At 38.6% G+C, this 20041-nt stretch overlaps 1 protein-coding gene across 1 annotated transcript in view; it reads right to left on the reverse strand.

The window, feature by feature from the left end:
• Positions 1–20041, reverse strand: part of STAB2 (stabilin 2) — a 98038-nt gene that overhangs the window by 67173 nt on the left and 10824 nt on the right. The window contains exons 6-17 of the mRNA XM_062589474.1: positions 17762–17857; positions 17332–17457; positions 14476–14672; positions 13317–13450; positions 9403–9536; positions 6573–6655; positions 5505–5654; positions 4097–4240; positions 3235–3297; positions 3022–3141; positions 1908–1961; positions 562–642 (exon numbers count right to left, since the gene is read on the reverse strand). Of these exons, the coding sequence (XP_062445458.1) occupies positions 562–642; positions 1908–1961; positions 3022–3141; positions 3235–3297; positions 4097–4240; positions 5505–5654; positions 6573–6655; positions 9403–9536; positions 13317–13450; positions 14476–14672; positions 17332–17457; positions 17762–17857 (1382 nt within the window). The remainder of the gene's footprint in view (positions 1–561; positions 643–1907; positions 1962–3021; positions 3142–3234; positions 3298–4096; positions 4241–5504; positions 5655–6572; positions 6656–9402; positions 9537–13316; positions 13451–14475; positions 14673–17331; positions 17458–17761; positions 17858–20041) is intronic.

Genomic DNA, 20041 nt, shown 5'->3' on the forward strand with positions numbered 1-20041 from the left:
TTTAGTGGTCCATAGGTTAGGTGTCTAGTTAGTTGTAATTGTCCAGGTTTCTTCTATAGTCAATGGGAGGAGATTTGTGCCTCCAGAAGTTGTGGAGTCTATCTTGGACAAATAAACTCCCTGATGGCTAAAGCTATGTGAGAGGAATTCCACACTAACAAAGTAATACCTCTTAAAAAGAAGTGTTCTCTGAATTCATCAGGATCAGAGAATATACGACTAAGGGGAGGATTGTAAGAATATCTACCTATGCACTGAGAAGTGTTTAAAATAACTAAAATCTGTAAAACATTTTAAAATATTTTTTTCCTGGATTTGGGCTAATTATAAGAAAAAAGAAATGCAGGCTGTCCTTATATACCAGTCATGTGCTCTGCACCTTTTATAGTTCTGATTTCTAATAGTGGCTGAGAGGCTGAAAATTTTACTTGTTATAGCAAAAAATTATTCTGCTTCTGTAAGATTCAGGAGTGTCCCCCTTTCCCCACCCTGCCCCTGGCGTGCAAATGGTTGCCTAAATCAGAGAGTGTTATTCTCAGGTAGAAGCTGACTTTGACTTACAGTGCTGGTCCTGTTAAAGTAGATGAACTGCTTTGCCATGCTTCTCACGTGCTCTATTGAGATGAGGCTGGCAATCTCTAGCTGAAACGAATGCAAATTGATTGGAAAAAAATCCAATATCAGTAGTTATTTAAAAATCCAGATGGATTTCACAAGTAAAACCACCCTTATCCTATCTGGAGTGAATAGCCCCATCACCTTTCTTCTAGCTTCAGGGGTAGTCTCATAATGACAAATTTGTTAACACAATGTAGCTAGAGAAATTATTTTAAACTTTGACTGAGGTTGCAGGTTGCCATTTCAGAAGAGCTTGTTTCCAGGAAAAATTGTTCATTTTCTTTCTTTCTTTCTTTTCTTCCCCCCCCCCCCCCAAATATATCATCCAGTCTAAGTAAAGTTATCACTGCTCCCTGAAAATAGTTCTGTTCACATCCTTAGATCATTGTGGAAACAGCACAGCTGATATCATGTGAGTGGACAAATGGATTTCATGCCCCTGCTCCCTGTGATCTAGATATGTGCCAGAGTGACCTCAGCCTCTGACACTCCATATGGGGCCTATCACTAAGGATACAAATTCATCCTTCATTGCTAGAAGCAGGGGTTGGGGCAGTGATGAAACTTTAGGCTGTAGCCTTAATTGCTGCTGATGTTGCTGAATTCTGCTTTTTGCTTTTTTGTTTCCAGTAGGAAAAGGAGTGAAGAATAGGGAAGTTACTTAGATGATGACAAAATTACCCTGAGAAACAGAAGATGGATATTAATTTTAGCAGAATTGGCTCAGAGATCCTTATTTCAGGAACAAAAATTATTATTCTCTTCCTTTTGCCTATTCCTGTAGATATACAAAGCTGACAGTACTGAGGGTGTTTTCTTTTTCTCTTTTTTTTTTTCTCTTTTTTTTTGGGGGGGGGGTGGCAGTGTTTTTTTGTGTGTGTGTTTTCTGTGTGGTTTGGATGTGGTGTCTTTTTTGTTTGTTTTGTTTTTTTTTTACTTGGGTTAAGACTCTATCACAACAAGATACATATTTTAAGGTAGAAATAATTACTTGCATGTAACATTAATGTGACACAACACAGATAGTTTTGATTTGCTGTGCTTTGAGGACTATCCTGTGCCTCCTATTGGGGTTTTCTTTTGAATACTGAGGTAAAAAGTATGTGTTCTCTTTCAGTAACCTTGAGGTATGACTATTGTTATTTAAGGCAAAGGCATAGCTGCACTCCTTTGTAGCCTTGCTTTGTAACACTGAGTGGAGGTCATTGTTAGAAAACCATTGTCTTCAGAGTAGCAAAGAGTTTGAAAATACTGTTACACCTGTGGGACAGTAAAGCAGCCATGCTCACCTGGACACTGGAAACAATGTGATATCGGACAAGCTCTAAAAGCTTCCATGAACCCTGCAACAATATAAAAGAGGTCTTTTTAGCCAAATGTGAAGAGCATGAAACTGACTGACTAATGAGAGAACGTACAAATAAGAACAATGTCACTCATTTCAGTACAAAAAATCTTTGTGTTAACACTGTTAATCTCATGGCATGCACTTGTCTACTCTGTACCATCACAGGTATGCATCATTTTATTTTGGCATTGGCCTTTCTTGTGCTATGAACTATATCTTGTTTCTATAGAGTTGTCCGCAGTTTCTTGCCTCCTCTTTGAACTTTACCCATTGGGAAGTGCTAAGGGGTGAGGAGGACAACATATGCCTTTCAGGGCATCACCAAGTGGCCTGTCCCAGCCGGTGGGGAAGCCTTTGGCACCTGTCTCCATGATTGTCCCCTCTGAGTGGTGCGACCTCTCAGGAATGGGATTGGGCTCTTCCATGTGGCTGTCTGGGCTGTGCTGTCAGGGAAAGAGAAAGGGAGTGGGGACCTGGTGTGTAGGTTTGGTGTTGCTTTATAAGACAGAAAATCTCAAATTCTGCTCCTCTGATGGAGGACTTCAGGAGACAGGGAAGCTGTTCTGACACTTGCAGGATGAAGAACTAATTTCATAATGCTATCTTGTCTATAAGCCATAGGATTTTATGAACTTTCCTTTCCTTGTTTTCAAACGCAGATAGACAGCTTAAAGGGAAACTGTCCCAATGTGTAGCCAAAAAATGCTAGACCAATGAATTTTGTAAAATATGTTGCTGAGAAATAAAAACTATAAAAGCCTCATTTTAGAGATGTTAACAGTATAGTAATATGCCACTCTGTAGCAAAGCAGATGTACAGCTAGTCCAGTACCATGCTTCTGATAATGGCCAGTAACAGATGCTTCAGAAGAAGCTGAAAGATGTGTGGTATTTGGCAGATGCAGAGTAAGCTATATTCTGTATTAGATATCTTACCAATCTTTAATTGTTGCAGATGACTTGAGCCTAGATCATAGAAGCTTAGTTTAAATGAATACTAAAACTGGAAAATTGTATACTGCATAAGACTGATCTGCATTATGGGAAGACTATACCTCTGTGGAAAGCAGGTAATCCAGATCCCTGGATTTCATGCTGTTCAGAGCATCATTACTTGGAACAAAGACTGTGTAAGGTCTATTATTCTGTTGTAAAGCCACTCCCAGGCCAGTTTTCTGTTTTTGTTTAAAAATAAAAATAAAATTATATATTAGTTTTGTAAAGCAATCTAAAAATAACTTTATGGAATTGCATTTCTGGATCCTTACCTCTATCAGGGATGCAAATTGGCTGTATCTTCCATTTTCTTGAAGCACTGATATTATTGTTTCCTGAAACAGGATGAATATAAGATGTATTTTAGTTGGGAGCATGGAATGAACATCAATTCTTAGAAGACACTTGTTGAATTATTGTATGAGTCTCAGTTATTAAAAATATAAATATATTTAGGTTTCCTTATTGTTGTATGGCTGTGATATCTGGATGCCCCAGCTGAGATAGTGGAGTCCTCTTAGGCTACATTTGCATGGTGTTAAGAGATTGACACTGTCCTGAAATACTGTGTAGTTACAGAGCATACAAACAATGTTTGTGTGTGGGGAAAAACATTATATATGTATTCTAAATGAGAAAGGACAGAGAAATAAAACATTTTTTAAAAAGATCATATAAGAAGTGAATTCTCAAAGAATTATGTTAAGCAGGGCACCAAAAACCCAAGGCATCTAAAGTTATTAGTTTCTATAATCTCAGCCTTTTTTTTTGTTGTTGTTGATTTGAATGGAAGTCTTGCCTGGGGTCTGTCAAAAAGTCCCTCCTCCTAGTTAGTTATTCGGGGATTCAAGTGAAATGCTTTGATTGTGGTTGCACATTTTGCAAAGGACCAAGGCACAACTCAGAAACTGTAAGTATGACCAAGTCCTCCATGAATCAGCATGGCAGAAGAGTGAATATTTGTCTGCTGCGGAAACTGCACCTTGATTTTGAATGCTGTTTTTCTGAGTTGAAGCACAAAGACACATCAGAGTTTGTCTAGCTGCTATCAGTTATCTTCCTTTGCATTAAATTAATGTAAAACTATTTTAAAAGGCAGTCCTGCAGTTGCATGTAATATAGCTTATGTCTCACCTCTTCACTGCTTTCAAATGTTGGGTCCATGTTATCCATGGCTTTGTCAATAATGTGCAAAATCCCATTGGAAGCAATTATGTTCCCCTGCAAAAGTTTTCCTTTTGTGCTTCCTCCTTGAATTCTAATTCTTAATTGATAATCCTAAAATAAGGCAGGAAATAGATAATGAATTATTTCTTATGGAATTACAACAAAGAGTATGCATGTTGAATAATGGCTGATATGCACTTTCATTGCTAATACCTGGGCTACCTAAGTCTGGTAAGACTAGAGGTTGTTTCCAACATCTATCGAGGAAATGGAAAAAAATGCCTTTGACTTTGGATCAGAGCCGTATTATTTTGTTCCAAGACAGCAAGGTGCAGAAGAGAAACAGGGACAGCAGACAGAACTGGCCTTGTGGTAAAGGGAGTGCATGTAATAGGACTCTGATGATTGCTACTAATAAAAATCTGCCAGGAAATGATTTAAAAGGTGATTGTAGCAAATGGTTCAACTTCCATTATCTTAGGGACTACAACTCATTTCCTTATATTATATATATATATATTTAAAACAACAAAATGTTGCTGATTACACACTGTACTGAAGTGTACAGGAAGCTAACAGGCCTGGGACTGCAATGGCATTTTCCTGTTATAAATGGAATGCAGATTCTTTAAAAAATAAAATAGATCTCTTTTCTTGGATGTTGTTATTGTAGTAGAAAACATAAGGAGTGCTTCATTTCAGTCAAGTGTATAGAAAACATATATTTTTATATCTATAGATATATATAGCCATAGAAAAGAAATCTTTGAAACTGTGGGATCAAACTGTCCTGATGTTCTCTGATATCAAATAAACTGATCCAGCAATGAACCTTACTCCACTTTTTTTCATGATAATGGCCATGTGTATTTTATTTATACTGAAGACTTGTATTTACTGCATTATTCAAAGGATGTCTAGGGATGCTCAGGGGAACATGAGTCTGCAGTGTAGTCGGTGCTTTCTCTGTATAAGCAATACAAAAAGTCTTTCAACATCAGCTCCCAGCTTTCCCCTTGCCCCACTTCACTTTGGTTCTTTTATTGTCCCTACCCTGCTCTGCAGGTCATGTCTGCATATTTAAAATGGCTTTATTTTAGAAAACATTTTTAGATCTGTCTGCGTTACCCATTCAGTGGTGTTGCAACTCTAAAAGCAACTTTCTATTTTCACTGACTTTACTTAGAGAACTTTGCTGGTGAGGCTTTGGCTTCACTTTAGTTCCCTGCAGTATGTGGCCAATGGCTTTAGCATTTTGCAGTGCAGCAGCTATCTGCAACCTGATGCCTTGCTGTGGAAAGATCTTTTGTACTCCTTGTCAAAGACTTAAACATGAAGAACAAGCCTTGCTGATACAGGCTGGAAGGTCACTTACCTTTTCTCCCTTTGATATCTCCCCTGCCTTGCCAGTCAAAGTATATATTACATTAGTATTATTCAAACTACTGGTATTCAACTGACCAGCAATTACATGGAGTTTCACAAAGTACTGTGCTTTCTGTTTATTATTCAGAAGGTCCTTTATCTAGAAGTGCAGAAGGACAGAGATTTATTTCAATACACACTTTATTAAAAAAAAAAAAAAAAAAAAAGCTCACTGTGAATGATTCTTCTTTTCCCCCCTCCAATAGTTACACAGTGCATTGAAAAATATCTTCTGAAATGAGATTATAGTTTTAACCGAGCAGAGCCTCTCTTGATTTCAGTTCAGGTTATATCACACCCTTATGTCCCTGTATAAGCAGTGAGTGTATCGAGAGATCTCCTGACTTCAGTGGAAGATGCTGAATGCTAAGTATCCAAAAATCCAGATACCATATCACTTTTTAAGCCCTAAATAGAAATGTCAGAGTATCCTGAAAAGTGTTGTCCTTTTTTTCTTAAATTCTTGGCAGAATTTTTGGAAAGATTTTCATTTTCATCTCCAAACTTTCTTTTTTGTGAAATAAATAAAAAATATTACCTTTCCCAAACGTGTTCTTTCCTACCACTCTCCCTGTTGTTCCCAGAATGTAAAACAAACAAAGAAAACAGTTTTAACCTTGTTTGATCACTAAAAATGTTATGTCTGATTTTTTTCTACTAAAAATATTATTTTTATCAATCTTACTTAAAAGTTCACTTTAGACTTTCCTGCTAAAAATTCAGACCTGAATTCAGAGCCTGTCTCAACTAGATAAAAAACAAATGTTATGTAATGACATGTAAGACAATCCAAACAGTATTTGAAAAATGACTGCATTCTACCTTCACTAAGAAAATCATTTTGCTTTCCTTTCAAGTAAGGAAAAGAGTCTGTGGCTCCTAGACTTATATGGTAAGCTAGAAGAGTACTAAAGCAAAAGGTTCTTCTGAATCTGTAGAATTAGAATCCTTTTTAACACAGGTCTGATTGCTGAAGGAGTTAAATTCCACTCATGCAGAGCCCTCTCTGTTTACTTACATTTGTACCTTTGAGCCCCTTGTTTGTTGGTACAAGCACGGTAAATGGTCCCAGACTACTCAGTGGCCACTCATAGACATTTTCTTATAAGAGAGGGAAAAAAAGAGTAAATGAATATTAAAAAGCTTTTGGAGACAGGTGATTATTAAACGTTAATTTAAGATTTTTAAATCTGGTGTTGAAAGGTGAGAAAAGCAGAGCAGATGCATAATCTAGGTGCACTTGCATATTTGAGATGCTGAGGCAAAACATTCAGAATAGTTTTTGGTAACCCTGATTCTGTAGCATGCTAACCAGGGTGATGGCCATGAAAACAGGACTTCTTTGGAGTTGCATTAGTGTCTTTACAGGGAAACAGGTTGCTACTTTACATTAATTCAGTCTTTGTGGGGTGAGGGGAATGCTAATGATAACCTATTGGTAATGCCAGATCAGCAAACACATAACTACTAATAAAAAATGATGCAGTGCAAGGTAATTAAAGTTCATCTGCTACCCAGATGGTATTTCTGTTTTCAGGACAGCGGTATAACAGCACTAGATTCATACACTAGAATTCTGTAGCTGAAACCATTAAATATTTCTAATATTCAGCCCATTTTTCAGAGGTTTAAAATTAGAACTAAAAACATTTTTATAGTTATTATAGGTATGATGTACTAGAGTATATATCTTAAAAATCAGCTTAATATGCTGTCTTAAAATATAGTATGGAGTATTTTGCTATATATTCTACTTAATTTTTAAAAGACATTAATGTGGAGTGAATATATTATAAAATAATCTGTGCAGTTAATGTGTCTTTGTAGCTTTTGACTGATAAATCAAATGGTGTGTTTATGTCCAAAACTTGATCAAGCAATATAAAATTTGGATTGTTGTTACCAAATGGTGGCACCCAGCATGTCAGATACTTTTCAGACACATAAGGAGGACCATAGAGAAATGCAGACTAGTACTCAATGCTGAAGCAAGAAATTTCTATTTTCACTGTTGAATATTGAGGTCACTGCCAGGTTTTGTCCTCAGTGAGCTATGTGAAATTACTCTTCTTTTCTGGTCAGGAATTAAGGACATTTATTTTAGTTGCTGGGTTTAGTGAAAAAGAGCAAGCAAGTTATATTAAACATGAGGGAGGTTTTCATACTTACAAATTAAACTCAAAAAACTAAATTCTAGCAGTGTTCAAAGCTCATATTTGTGGGATTGCAACTGAAGTTGATTGAGATACTTCTGTTGTTTTCTTCATATGGTGACTGCAATAACTGCTAAAGGCTAGACTCAATCCTTTGGACATCTTAATTTTTTGGCATCCTGGTACAATCGCAAACTCTTGTTTATATTGTCAGCAAGGAGAGTGACTTAGCAAAACTGAAAGAATCCTTTAATATTTTTTCATACTTCTTCCCCTTCTAACAGATAGCTCACAAATAATTTGCCTTCCCTTTCCCAAGAACCATTCTGCAGTCAATATTAAACGCACAGTTTGTCCTGATTTCCAAAGTCTTTGTCCTGCTATCAGCAATTCCTTCCACTGTAAACATCCTTCCTGTTCACTACTTTCTACGCCATTTCCTCCTCTTACTCTCATGATATACTTCCAAACCCCCCAAATACCAGGAATTTACAGCTCATCTTCTTTGCAAAGGGCAGTTTCATCTTGATTAAAGGTTTATTTTTTTTTTGAATATTGAATTCTGCTACAGTAAGTATTTGGATCTGCTTTTGGAAAAGGATTGTACATCACAATCTGATTTGAGAATTTAGCTCTTTATTCCCTTAACCTTCATCATTTTTGTCTGAAACATGTTATCAGTAACCTGTACAATTAGATGAGGTACAGAACAATGACAGCTGTTTTACTGCTGTAGTATTATGGCATGGTAAATGTAAATTTACTAGTAGATAGTGAGGGATAACATGAGTCAGTATCCAAAGTTATATACCCAGATTTGCAAATGTGTGGCTGAAGAATTAGGTTGTCTATGCCTTAATACTTTTCAAAAATAATGGTAATAGAATAAATCAGATTTCTGTTGGAAAATGCCAATGCATAAGAGTTTGAAACACTCTTTTTGAAGGATCAGGGAGTACATGGATTTATATTGAATACAAGCAAGGTTTCTGACAGAGCCCTGGCAGCTCTACCGTCTGTCATTCGGGTTTATACAGCTTTGCTGGATGTTTCAGACACTTTGCTGGAGGCCACTTAGGCTGTGAGCCCTGACTGGGGCTCCACTTTGGCTGTGCAGGTGATTTGGCAACCCTGAGCTGCTCAGATTTTCCTGATGCACTCTGAAAGAGTCAGAAGGGAAGCTCTTGAGAGTGATGGAGATCACAGATGGGATCACCCTCTTCCCCTCACTTCTCCCCTCTTTCCTGATTCTCTCTTGGACCCTCTTCCTAGCCAGAACAATGCCACTGCTGACAGCTGGGTACTAGATAAGAGAGGCCATACCGGGAATCTGGATGTTTTGGTGTATTTCTGTGCATTGTTCTAGACCACATCTCTGTTATCCAATGCAATAGTGATAGGGAGAGGAAGTGAAATGATACAGGTAAGGTAAAAACCACAGGTGACACAAAATGATGTGTGAGTGGAGTTGTGGGAACATATTTAGCACTTTTACTTAAAAATTCTTGTAGATTGATTTGGCCAGTGAGCAAAGTGTGCTTTGGGCAACCAGAGCGTGTCTGTGGTGAATAGTGGTGCTCTGTTTCGTGCCTCCAAGCAGCTCTGTCCTACAGCTGGGGGTGTTGGGTGGGGGATAGACAGGACATGATTAATCTACCCATCAAGAGCTGGCTCTGCTTTTATTCCATTACTTACCCATGAGAGATAAGGCAGATGTCAGTTTTCCTTGCCACTGTCCTCCTACTTCAGCATTCAAGTCTCTAAGTCGTTCCATGATGTTCCCATAGCATACAAAGCCATTCCCGATGTAGCCCACCTGGCAAGTGCACCTGTGAGGAGACTGTCACCTCAGTTGTGTGCTGACACACAGTTGCATGCTCTGTGGCATCAGCAAGGCTCTAACTAAACCTGCTTCAGGTATTAGTAGTTGCTTTTTTGAAAGCATTTTCAGGAAGTATGAATACATTTCAATCTTTGCTTCTGCATGCTGTCAAGTTACCACTTGGTGAATGGATGCTGTACGTATCTTTTCACTTATCAGATAATGATGTGAAATTGCTTCCTCATCTCTTGACCAACTGTAGATTTCCCTTGCTCTGCAACCATTTCTGTGCCTTGTATTGCCTTGGACTATGCAGTGCAATGGATGTGAAATTGCATCACTTTGCAGCAAAGATGCCCTTAAATTCCTGCTGCTTTAAACTTCTTTAGTTGTATGAGCTGCCTGCTCAGCACATTTCACTTCTTGGTGAGCAGGGAAGTATGGTGACTGCTCACCTGCTGTGAGGTCCTTCTGTCAGCCATGCCAGGTGGCAGGGTTATGTGAAGCCCCACTCTCACTAAGTGAGCCTCAGCAGGATTAATGCTAGTTACATATGAAGGGGCTAATAGCAGCTCATGGATCCAGTGAGACAGCCGTATGTGCCCAACACTATGTTAAAGTTTTATGTGTGTCTTGTAGGTAAACGTAGCTAGTGGTGTCAATCCTTTCAACAAAGCAAAGTCATTGTGCTTGTTGCACTGCCCTTTAAGTAATGTAATCAATTTGGGCAACAGTGGTAGTTTAATGTGATTTTTTTCCTTTAAGTTGCTGAAGTATGAAATGTCATGTTTTCAGATGTCTACTTGTTACTGCTGCTGTCTCTTTACTGAAACACAGTCACTGTAGTTATCCGTTAGAGACTACAGCCTGCAAAAGCATTAGTACATGTATAGTTCATGTGGTGCTATGGACTTCCAGAGCAGACTTGGGTCATAGTGCCTGTGAGAGTGACAGGCATTGCCTGAGATGGGCTGCATTTGAAGCAGCTAGTTACAACCAAAACAATATCTAAAGCAAATTTATGAAAAAACGACCCCAGGTGTCAATCTGACATTTTCTGTTGCATGAGAGAGGAAACATGCCTCACAAAAATTGAGTATTATTGCCATAGAGGAACTCAGCATTGCGGGAGGGGTGGGTGGGTGGGGGAGTAGAAAGCATTGGTGGTCTATGTGTTTGACTCATACTTGTTATTAGGTGTTAGTTGGTACAAATGGTTGTTATTTTCAAAAGAGTAGCTTGTCCTTATGTGAGCCTTGACCTTATGTGAACCTGACTATTTACAGGAAGTAGCAGTTAGCACTCTCTAAATATCTGGACTCTTTCAAGCTGTCTTAAAGTGAGCAGTCATCAATGCGGTCTGTTTTTGCCAGTCTTGGCTCTGTTACAGTTGTTACAAATTCTGCCGCTGTTTGGCTGCACCTGGGAGATTGGCTGGAGGTTGACCGTGATTTACTCATCTTCAATGGCTAAAATTAAACTAGGCACTTTTCAACATGTAGCGCACACAGAAAGAAATTCTAACTATATTTAAAGGGTTTAACAACTATATGGTAAGTGGATATGTAGGACTGAAACAGACTGAGGAACTGTCACTACTTCAGTTTATCTAGGAGGAGGAAGAGAATTACATCTTTCTGGAGACAGAAATCCCAACTTTTTGTACCTCTATTTTACTTCAGTCTTCTCTAAAAGAGGTTTGGTTTATGAAGCTGTTAATTTCTAAATTGAAAGCAGAGCTAGGTACAGAGTGGAATAGAAAAAGGCAATAATGAAGGTTAGTTGACAGAAGGCTAGTTCTGCTTGGAAACCAGAGAACGCATGGTCTAACATACAGTGCAATTCTGCACCAGCTGAAACTTTTTAGCTGCAGGGTAAGGCTGACTAATTACTGTGTTGAAGCAATGTCATAGACAGTGTCAGCACTCACTCAGAAAAAAATCTATATGGGAACAGAAATGGAGATAAGCTTGATTTTTCTGGGGTGAGGGGAGGTTGCTGTGTTATTTTGTTCACAAACCATAAATATGACCTCTTTGTCTACATAACAGGTTTATTCCTGTACAAATCATTTGATTATGGAGGAAGCAGAAGTGATGACATGTGGAAGGTTAACAGTGCAACTATGTCTTTAATAAAAACATCAAAAACAAAAAAGGGTAAGGAGGCAATGACAGTCTGAGAGCTCTGTTACAACTTTGTGTTTTAAAAGGAATTAAAAAAAAAAGGAGAAAAAGAATTTAGGTGCAGCCAAAATACAGTAACAATGTCACAGGCATCACAACTAGAGCTTCGGAAAGACTTAATTTACTGTGGCCATGTGTATCAATCAGTGCTTTTCTTTCTGAAATTCCTCTTTGAAAAGTGGATTCTCCTGAAATTTGAAAATTTTCAGTATAGTTTTAATTTTGCCAAATAGGTGGTTTTAGTTTGATTAGAATCCCACTCCTTTCCTCAGTGTTTTTTTTCCCTCCACATTAAAGGTCCAAAATGCATGGAGTTTGGATTGCTTTTTCCCCCACAACCAGCTGTTGAAAATCAAATTGCAACAGTGTAAAAGTGATAAACTAGGAAAGAAAGGTTCTGACTGATGTGATCTGGAATTGTATTTTAATTTTTCAACTCATAAAAATTTGGATTTTGGTATTGACTTCAGATAGGAATACTATTCAGTGTTAAATGTTTTGCATCTGGCTCTACTGTTTTCCACTGTTACATGGTGCATATAGCTTTTGAGTATTATAGCATGCTCCAGAAATCAGCTAGGGTATATTCTAGATAAACTTGTTTGAAATACACATTAATTTACAAGAAAGTGGTGTTAGTATTGCACTGTAAAAATAAGGTGCATGATGAAGCAAGAACAGATAGCAAAAGTACTTTCCCAAATGAACACTTCTTATCTATTAGATCTATATGACAAATAATTTGTTCCCAACTTATAATAATGCTCTCTATTGTCTTTCACATTCTAACCCACAGCTCCTTAAAATTAACACTTCAAGTGTACCTCTTTATACTCTCTACTAGCCATCACTGGACTACAGAAATACGTAATTCAAATTCTTTGGTTTAATATACTGTTCTTACATTTTGCATTAAGCAGGCTTTCCTTGTAAGATCTGTGTAGCAAATGTATGTACAGGAGAAGATAGTCTGCCAGAGGTCTTGTTCTTTTTCATGTGCTTGATCCAAAGTTTGAGGAAACTGCATAGGTGGATGTTGTTTTCACAACAAGAAGGCCAGATTCCCTGGTTATATCTATATTGAAATGCGCCAAGGCCTGCGCTGGAGTGCTATCCAATGTTAATTAATACTGATCAATTTTTAACATGCTGCCTAGCGTATTTTTGGCCCCCATCAGCTAGTGCTCTCCCAGACAATGCCCAGGCACAGCTGAAGGGGTAGTGTGTGCCAGGGACCACTGCCAATAGGCAGATACTTTGTTTTGGAGGAGGAAAAGACTTCAGCTGTGAGCCAGACTGTGCTGCTTGCCCTAAGGAATATAAAAAGGTCTTGGCTCTTTTTATTTACTAGTGTAGAAATAGCCTCTGAGAGTTATAAAACTAAAACTTCATAGGTATTAGCACGTGGTTTGGCACATGGTTTGATGAAATCTATATCTGTGCTAACTGGTTGACACTAAGCCCATTAAATTTTGTACACTTGTCCTCAATAAAGAAACTACTTCAGGAGGTGTTCATCCATTGGATTTGTCTTCACAGCCTATTTACTAGAGAAAAGAGGCAGAATCTGAGTGAAAGCTTTAACAAGGAAAAAGACTTACATAATTTGTCCTGGTGCAGTCATTGAGCATTTAGCTTTCTTATGGCAGGTGTTGTTTGTTTTACAGATGTCTGTCATGCTGCATCCTTTTCCTGGTACAAAGTTTGTGTAATGTTTTTTGCATTCACAGTGGGACTAAATTAGAAGGATAGGAGAGTGGAGAGAAAAATTAGATATACACAAACTGTAGATTTCAGCATTTTTTTCTGGAACTAGGATTTAAAACCAGTGAACTTCAAAAGCCTCAGTTAATTACCTGGTGAGTTCAGATGCAAATGTAAAGCTTATCCATATTTATTCAACCCCCTTCTAGGCTTTACCCACTCAAGAAAATTACTGGCTCTCCAATAAATTCTTTTCAGATAAAAGCCCCTTTAGATTCACTACTGTGACCATGAAACATTTCAGATCAGTGTGGATAGGTCAGGTTTTTTATTTCTGTTCCCACAGTCCTCTACATCCCGAAAGCAGTGTGAAAGCATATCATTAACTAGTGAGGCATTACAATGGCATCATTGAAATGCATCAGGCTCTGGTTGCCAGCCACAGGGAGACACCTGAGTGGAGCAACTTACATGCCTATGAACTCCAGGACAATGCTAAATGACTCCCTTTTCAGCTTTTCAGGGTGGCCAGGCAAAACAGGCATGGTCCGCTGAAGTCATACTTTGCTAGTGGCGGAAGTTTTACAACATTGAAATCTGAGCCACTTCCCAACAGTTTTAATAATATGTGGCCTTTATATGGTGCTTTTCATTGGTAGTCCTCAAAGACCCTGACTACTTTCCTAAATATGCTAACTTTAGGCATATATCTGAGGTACCTGTGTAAGAAGCCTACTTGTCCTATAAGCTCCCTGCAAGCAGAGAATGAATCAAACTTAAGTGAGAGAAGCTTCATTTCAGTGCGTCCCTTTAGGGGAGATGAATTTTGGCAAAAATATTCTATGAAAGGTATTAGGTATTATTTCTGTTTAAAAAGCAGCATGCCTGCACAGGGGTAAAGGAACTCTGGGTCATCAAAGGACTTATGCCAAAGCTAGGAATAGAGCTTGGCCTTTCTGAGGCCTATTTTAGTACTCTTGTGCCTTTGGCATAAGAGAGAAAATATTATTAGGCTGTTGACACAGGAAATGTTCTGGGCGCCAGTTCGATACTAACCTTTCCTGGACCATCGTATATGCAAATGGTAGACTGTGGAGGACAATTTCCAAATACTGCTTGACAAGGGTCTATGGGTAAGCAGACTTGACCATCACCTCTGTAACCTTCTTTGCAGGTACATTTGTGATGATTTGGTCCAAGGTAAGTGCAGTCAGCATTGGAATCACAGACCTTTTTGGAACATGGGTTGATAGCTTAGAAAGAGAAAAGGGGAGGAAGTAAATGAATTATTAACCAAAGTTCTAAAATTGAGCACAAGGATCTAGCAGAGCATCTCAATGACAAACAAAGCCTGGGTAGACTAAACTTCTCATAACAGCCAAGTCTGAAGTATTGTGGCAGAATGAAAACAGAAGGGAGGAATGTGTTTATATTAACATAGCAACCAACTGTTTGCTTTTATACAGAAATGATCCTTTAACTTGGGAAATTGAGTTATTAGCAGATTAAAACATGTAATGTGTTCATTAAAGTATCACAACTATTTCCTTATTTTCTGGTGGATTTTAACCAGAGAAAGCCAAGTAGATAAGATGAAGTCAGTAAAAGCTCTTAAGTGTACGTTAGATCAGCAGGAAAATATTTCTCAATATAATAGGCCTTCACTGTTTTATTTCCGGTGATTAAGCAATATAATGTCATCTGTTCAGCTGTATGGAAAACTGGCCAGCAAGTACTTTAGCCATGTTTTCCACACTTTTCAGTTTCAGGACCAGACTAGAAGCTAACTAGTCATTTCCATGAGCCATTTTCTTCAAGACAATGGCATTGTTTGTCCTTGTTCAGAATCCAGTAGTGCTTGGAGAGCATCTTCATGCTCCTCTTTGTCCACTTTGATATGGTGTGTGTGATATAGTTAATCACATATTACAGCTGGAAGGTGGCAGGCCTAGGACTCTCCTGAAAGGTGATGGTGCTCGCTGTTTTCGTGTCTCCTTTCCTTTCCCTTCTGCTGGGACTGAGAGAGTTGACAACTCTCAACTCAGCTCTTTACAGAATTGCAGAATGGCTGAGGCTGGAGAGGACCCCTGGAGATCCCTGCGTCTGATCCCCCTGCTCAAGCAGGGTCACCTACAGCACATTGCCCAGGATTCTGTCAACAGCTTTTGAGTATCTCCAAGGAAGAGAGATACTGGGCAACTTGTTCCAGGGTTCAGTAACCCTCACAGTAAAGAAGTTTTTCCTCATGTTCAGACAGAACTTCTTGTGTTTCAGTTTGTGCCTGTTGCCTCTCACTGGGCACCACTGAAAAGACTCTGGCACCATCCTCTTTACATTCTCCCCTCAGATACTATACATGTTAAGATCATCCCTCAGCCTTCTCATCTCCAGGCTGAACAGTTCCAGCTCTCTCAGCCTTTCCTCATATGAGAGATGCTCCAGTCACTTAATCATCTTAGTAGCCCTCCACTGGCCTTTTTCCAGTACCTCTATGTCTCTCTTGCACTGATGAGCCCTGAACTGGGGCACAGTATTCCTGGTGCAGCCTCACCAGGACTTAGTAGAGGGGCAGGATCACCTCCCTTGATTTGCTGGCAACACTTTTCCTAATGCAGCCTAGGATATCATTGGCCTTCTTGGCCACAAGGAACATTGCTGGCTCACCTTCTCTTGCTTGCTTGCTTGCCTTCTCTTCTGGTCCAGTGCAAAATCACACACAAGTACACTCCCTCATATGCTCAAATCAAGAACAAGCATCACCACTGTTGAGTCTGGGGCAGCCACTTATGTACTTAATTGTGCTGGGGCTGCTTGTCCTTTGCTTTCCAGATGGCCAAAAGTAAAAGTGACTGCTTTAAGCCACAGGTGACCCCTGTATCTAAAGGCACGAGGACAGAGGAATAGCATTCACATAGGTTGCATCAATCCAAAGCCAAAAGAGAACAATTACTAACATCCTTTTCATCTGTGGGTTGCTAAAGTTTCTTTGTGGCTTGCTGTCTATGTTGCCTACTTGAAGGACCTCCCCAAGCCTCCTCATGAGTGGCTTTCTGGCCCCTGATGTCCTGCTCTTGAGTGGTCTTTAATCCCACTCAGAGGGGAGGGCACCACAGTTAGCACCAGGAGGATTGTATTTTCAATGTAAGTATTTTCAGATAGGATAAAGAGTGTTTCCAGCATGATCCAAGATAAAACTAAATATAGTTTTAACCATCAGATACAACTAGATTCTTTGTTGCAGTCGGCCTAGAAAAAGGAAGAGGAGTAGCTGCTGCTGGGCATAGTGAAAGGACCAGAAAGAAAATGTGGCTTCTTGTAATATGGTCAATTTCAGCAATCAATAGCAAGCTGAGGAGTGGAGGTAGACAACTTTAGTGAAGACTTTTACCTGTAGCTGAGGTGTTATTAACTTTAATTCATGAAAAATAGGAAAGACTAAAATGAACTCTACTCTTGGGTTTATTTTTAGTGTTGAAGTTGAGCCACCATATGATAGACATTCAATAAATATAATCCCTTTGTTACTATCGTTGACTTTTATGGAAGCAACCTATGTGGTCACACTTTAGCAAGTAGACTGACCTGATGGGAGTGGATTTGTAAGAACAGCAGTTGGTGTTGATGGCCTAGTATCCACACCATACATTTCAGGGGATCTGAGTACCCTTACTTTGGTGTATGGACTGAAACCTGTTAGCAGCTAGACTGATGTGCTTCTGGAGCACCTTCTAGAGTTTATCTTCATCCAGAAGGAATCTGGTTTGTGCACTCTGAGACTGCTCTGGGATATGAACCAAAGGATAGATTATTTCGGACAATAGTGAGATTTCTTTCAAAAGCTCACTCCTGATCTGAACTAAAATACTAATGGAGACGTATCCTAAGAGCTCAATGGACATTAAAATTACTTACGTTCACATTGTTTGCCATCGCCATGGTAATTGGGCAGACATGTACATTCCAGCCTTGTTCCATCTTCAGGAGAAGCAGAGCACCTGGAGTTTGCAGGGCACTGTAAGGCCTTGCATTCAGCTATTGCTGAGGGACAGAGGGCGACAGGTTAAGCTTTGTCTGCATGCTATATTAGGAGATTCTGTATCCTGCAGTTTACCAGTTCAAAGTACCTCTGATGTAGGGACTGCTGGTCCTATTGCTCCAGTTGTTATTCTGATGATTGAGGTGGTGATGATGGTTATGGAAGTTCCCATACAGGGTTTGAGGCTGAGTGTATGTTTGGTTGCTCTAGTGTGTCCAATGTGATACTAATTTTATGTTTGACCTTACCAATTCTAATGGCATCAGTGTTGTTGAACATGTCTTACACAGAAAACAGTATACTTACGCTGATCACAGCTGAGCCCTTGGTATCCAGACAAGCATGTACATCTTCCATCTCCTGTAATTCCGCTGTTGCATACTCCATGAACACAGTTGCAAACTACATGGAGACATGGCTTGACGTTACTAAGTAACAGCAGTGTTTGGAAAGAGACCTTTATTGGTTACTCATGGCAAATAATGTGCTGGCCAACACTTGTGAAATACTACAAAGTGCAATTTTCAAAACCATGCTTTGGCATAAGTTCCTGAATTTATGACTTCCATTAATGAGAAGATCAGTTCTCATGGCTGTATACAACAGTAAATAACAGATACTGATTTTTGCGGGCTGATAGTAGCTTGAATGTGTGAAAATCTTCTGGTTTAATATGTGGACCTATGCTTTAAACATCAAACTAACTAGCAAGTACACTTACCAATAATATAAAACTTGCAAAATTTAATGTAGTCTTGAGCCACAATTGACTATAACATCTAACACAAGCCATTCTCAAAACCACTAACAAATAGATAATAAATTGCTCTTCTACGCATAAGTTCTGTTTACTTCAAAAAGATGAGTTCTGTCTTTTTTATTTAACAGAATTTAATTAATTAAAGGGTAGTCACTGTATAGGTCTAGGTCTGAAGTGGGGTTTATTTGGTCCTGTTACTGTATACTCTGTCATTTCTGCATACAGATCTTGTGACTCTATATTCAGAGTCAGGCAACTATGAGACTCCTTTATAAATGATTTTCAAAGCCTTATGTATACTTAAAAGCTTTATAATAGAACTGTTTCAATTAAGGTAATGATGCTTTTTAAGAAGGCCCTGAATAATTACACTAGGAAAACCCTGTAGCGTGCACTGTTATATTGGTGACTTCATGTTTAAGCCGTAGTGATGTAGCTTATGTAGCACTTACCTTTACAAACATATGCTGTGCTCATGCAAAGTGCCTACATTAAATCATTAGTAATATTTTACCTATGTAGTAGTCCTGGTAAACACATTGGCAATGTCAAAGGTATTGCTGAAAAACAGTTTGTAAAAAATACACAGTCTTTACAGATACTTAAAGAACTTAGAATAGCTCAAATATCTGAGGATTGAAGTGTAAAATGATCCTTAAATTAATATGCAGTTGAATCTTTCAGTAGCTGTGCAGAAAGTAATTATATTAACAATATCGAATTGATTAACAAAAATAGCTCAGCTGGCTCAGTTGCATTTACATGTATCAACACTGGCATCCAGTGGACAACTGCTGGAAAAAAGGTCCTTTGAATCAGCAGTGGTGTAGGATTAGTGTTGAAAAGCCAGCACAGGTAGGGCCATTCATGACCCTTTTTGGTGGTAAATTTCTGTGGGCCTTGAGGGAATAAACTTGGACATAAAGAGCTATTACCATTTAAAAAAGAGACCTTTCCTAATATCTTTGCAGGCAATTTTCTGAATTTGTTTAATGCTCAGAAGTAGTCAGGAAGGAGAGTAAAATACAACAAATCATTAAGAAATGGACAGAATATAAAATATTATGATGCTATGATTATCTTGAATAGTGCATATAGCTCTGATCCCTCCCTCAAACTTCCCTTTCTCCTAATTGAAGTAGGAGCAACCAATGAAAAGATCAGCCAGTCAAAAAAAAATCCCAAACCACTTTTTTTCACATTTGATTGAAATATGGAACTCCTTGCAGAGAATGTTGTGGAGACTAAAAATAGAATTGGATTCAGAGACAAAGCGGATAATTTATGGAGGACGGATCCAGTAGGAGCATTTAAATGTGATGACTTGGATATAATCTCTGGCTTCATCTATTCTTTCCCAAGATATCAACTACTGGCTTCCAGTAGATGGTATACGAAGCTCATAGGACTTGTGGCTGGACTGAGAATGGACTTTTGTTGAGTCACACATACTGATTTCAATACTACATGAGTACTGCATGAAATAATACAAATGCTCCAGATAGGAGACCTATTTAAAAAACATACAAAGCTCTAAATCACTCTAAGTTATGCATTCTATAAGATATGTATCCATTAATTTCCCACCCAATATTTTAGGTGTCATAATCATCTGTATTTAGAAAAGGGAACTGGAAATCTATCATGTAGAATGATAACTGGATAACATAGAAAGCCTCTGTTGGAGGCATACTTGGAATTATTATAAGATGACAAAAATGATTCTAATCCCTAATTTATTTGACTGTTGACTAAAACAAATATATTAAAGATTAAGATGTTTTTGTAGCACTTCCCTAAGAGTGTTGTCTGCACAATTCTGAGCT

The sequence above is a fragment of the Rhea pennata genome, chromosome 1 (genome assembly GCF_028389875.1).
Source record: "Rhea pennata isolate bPtePen1 chromosome 1, bPtePen1.pri, whole genome shotgun sequence".
Classification (NCBI taxonomy): Eukaryota; Metazoa; Chordata; class Aves; order Rheiformes; family Rheidae; genus Rhea; species Rhea pennata.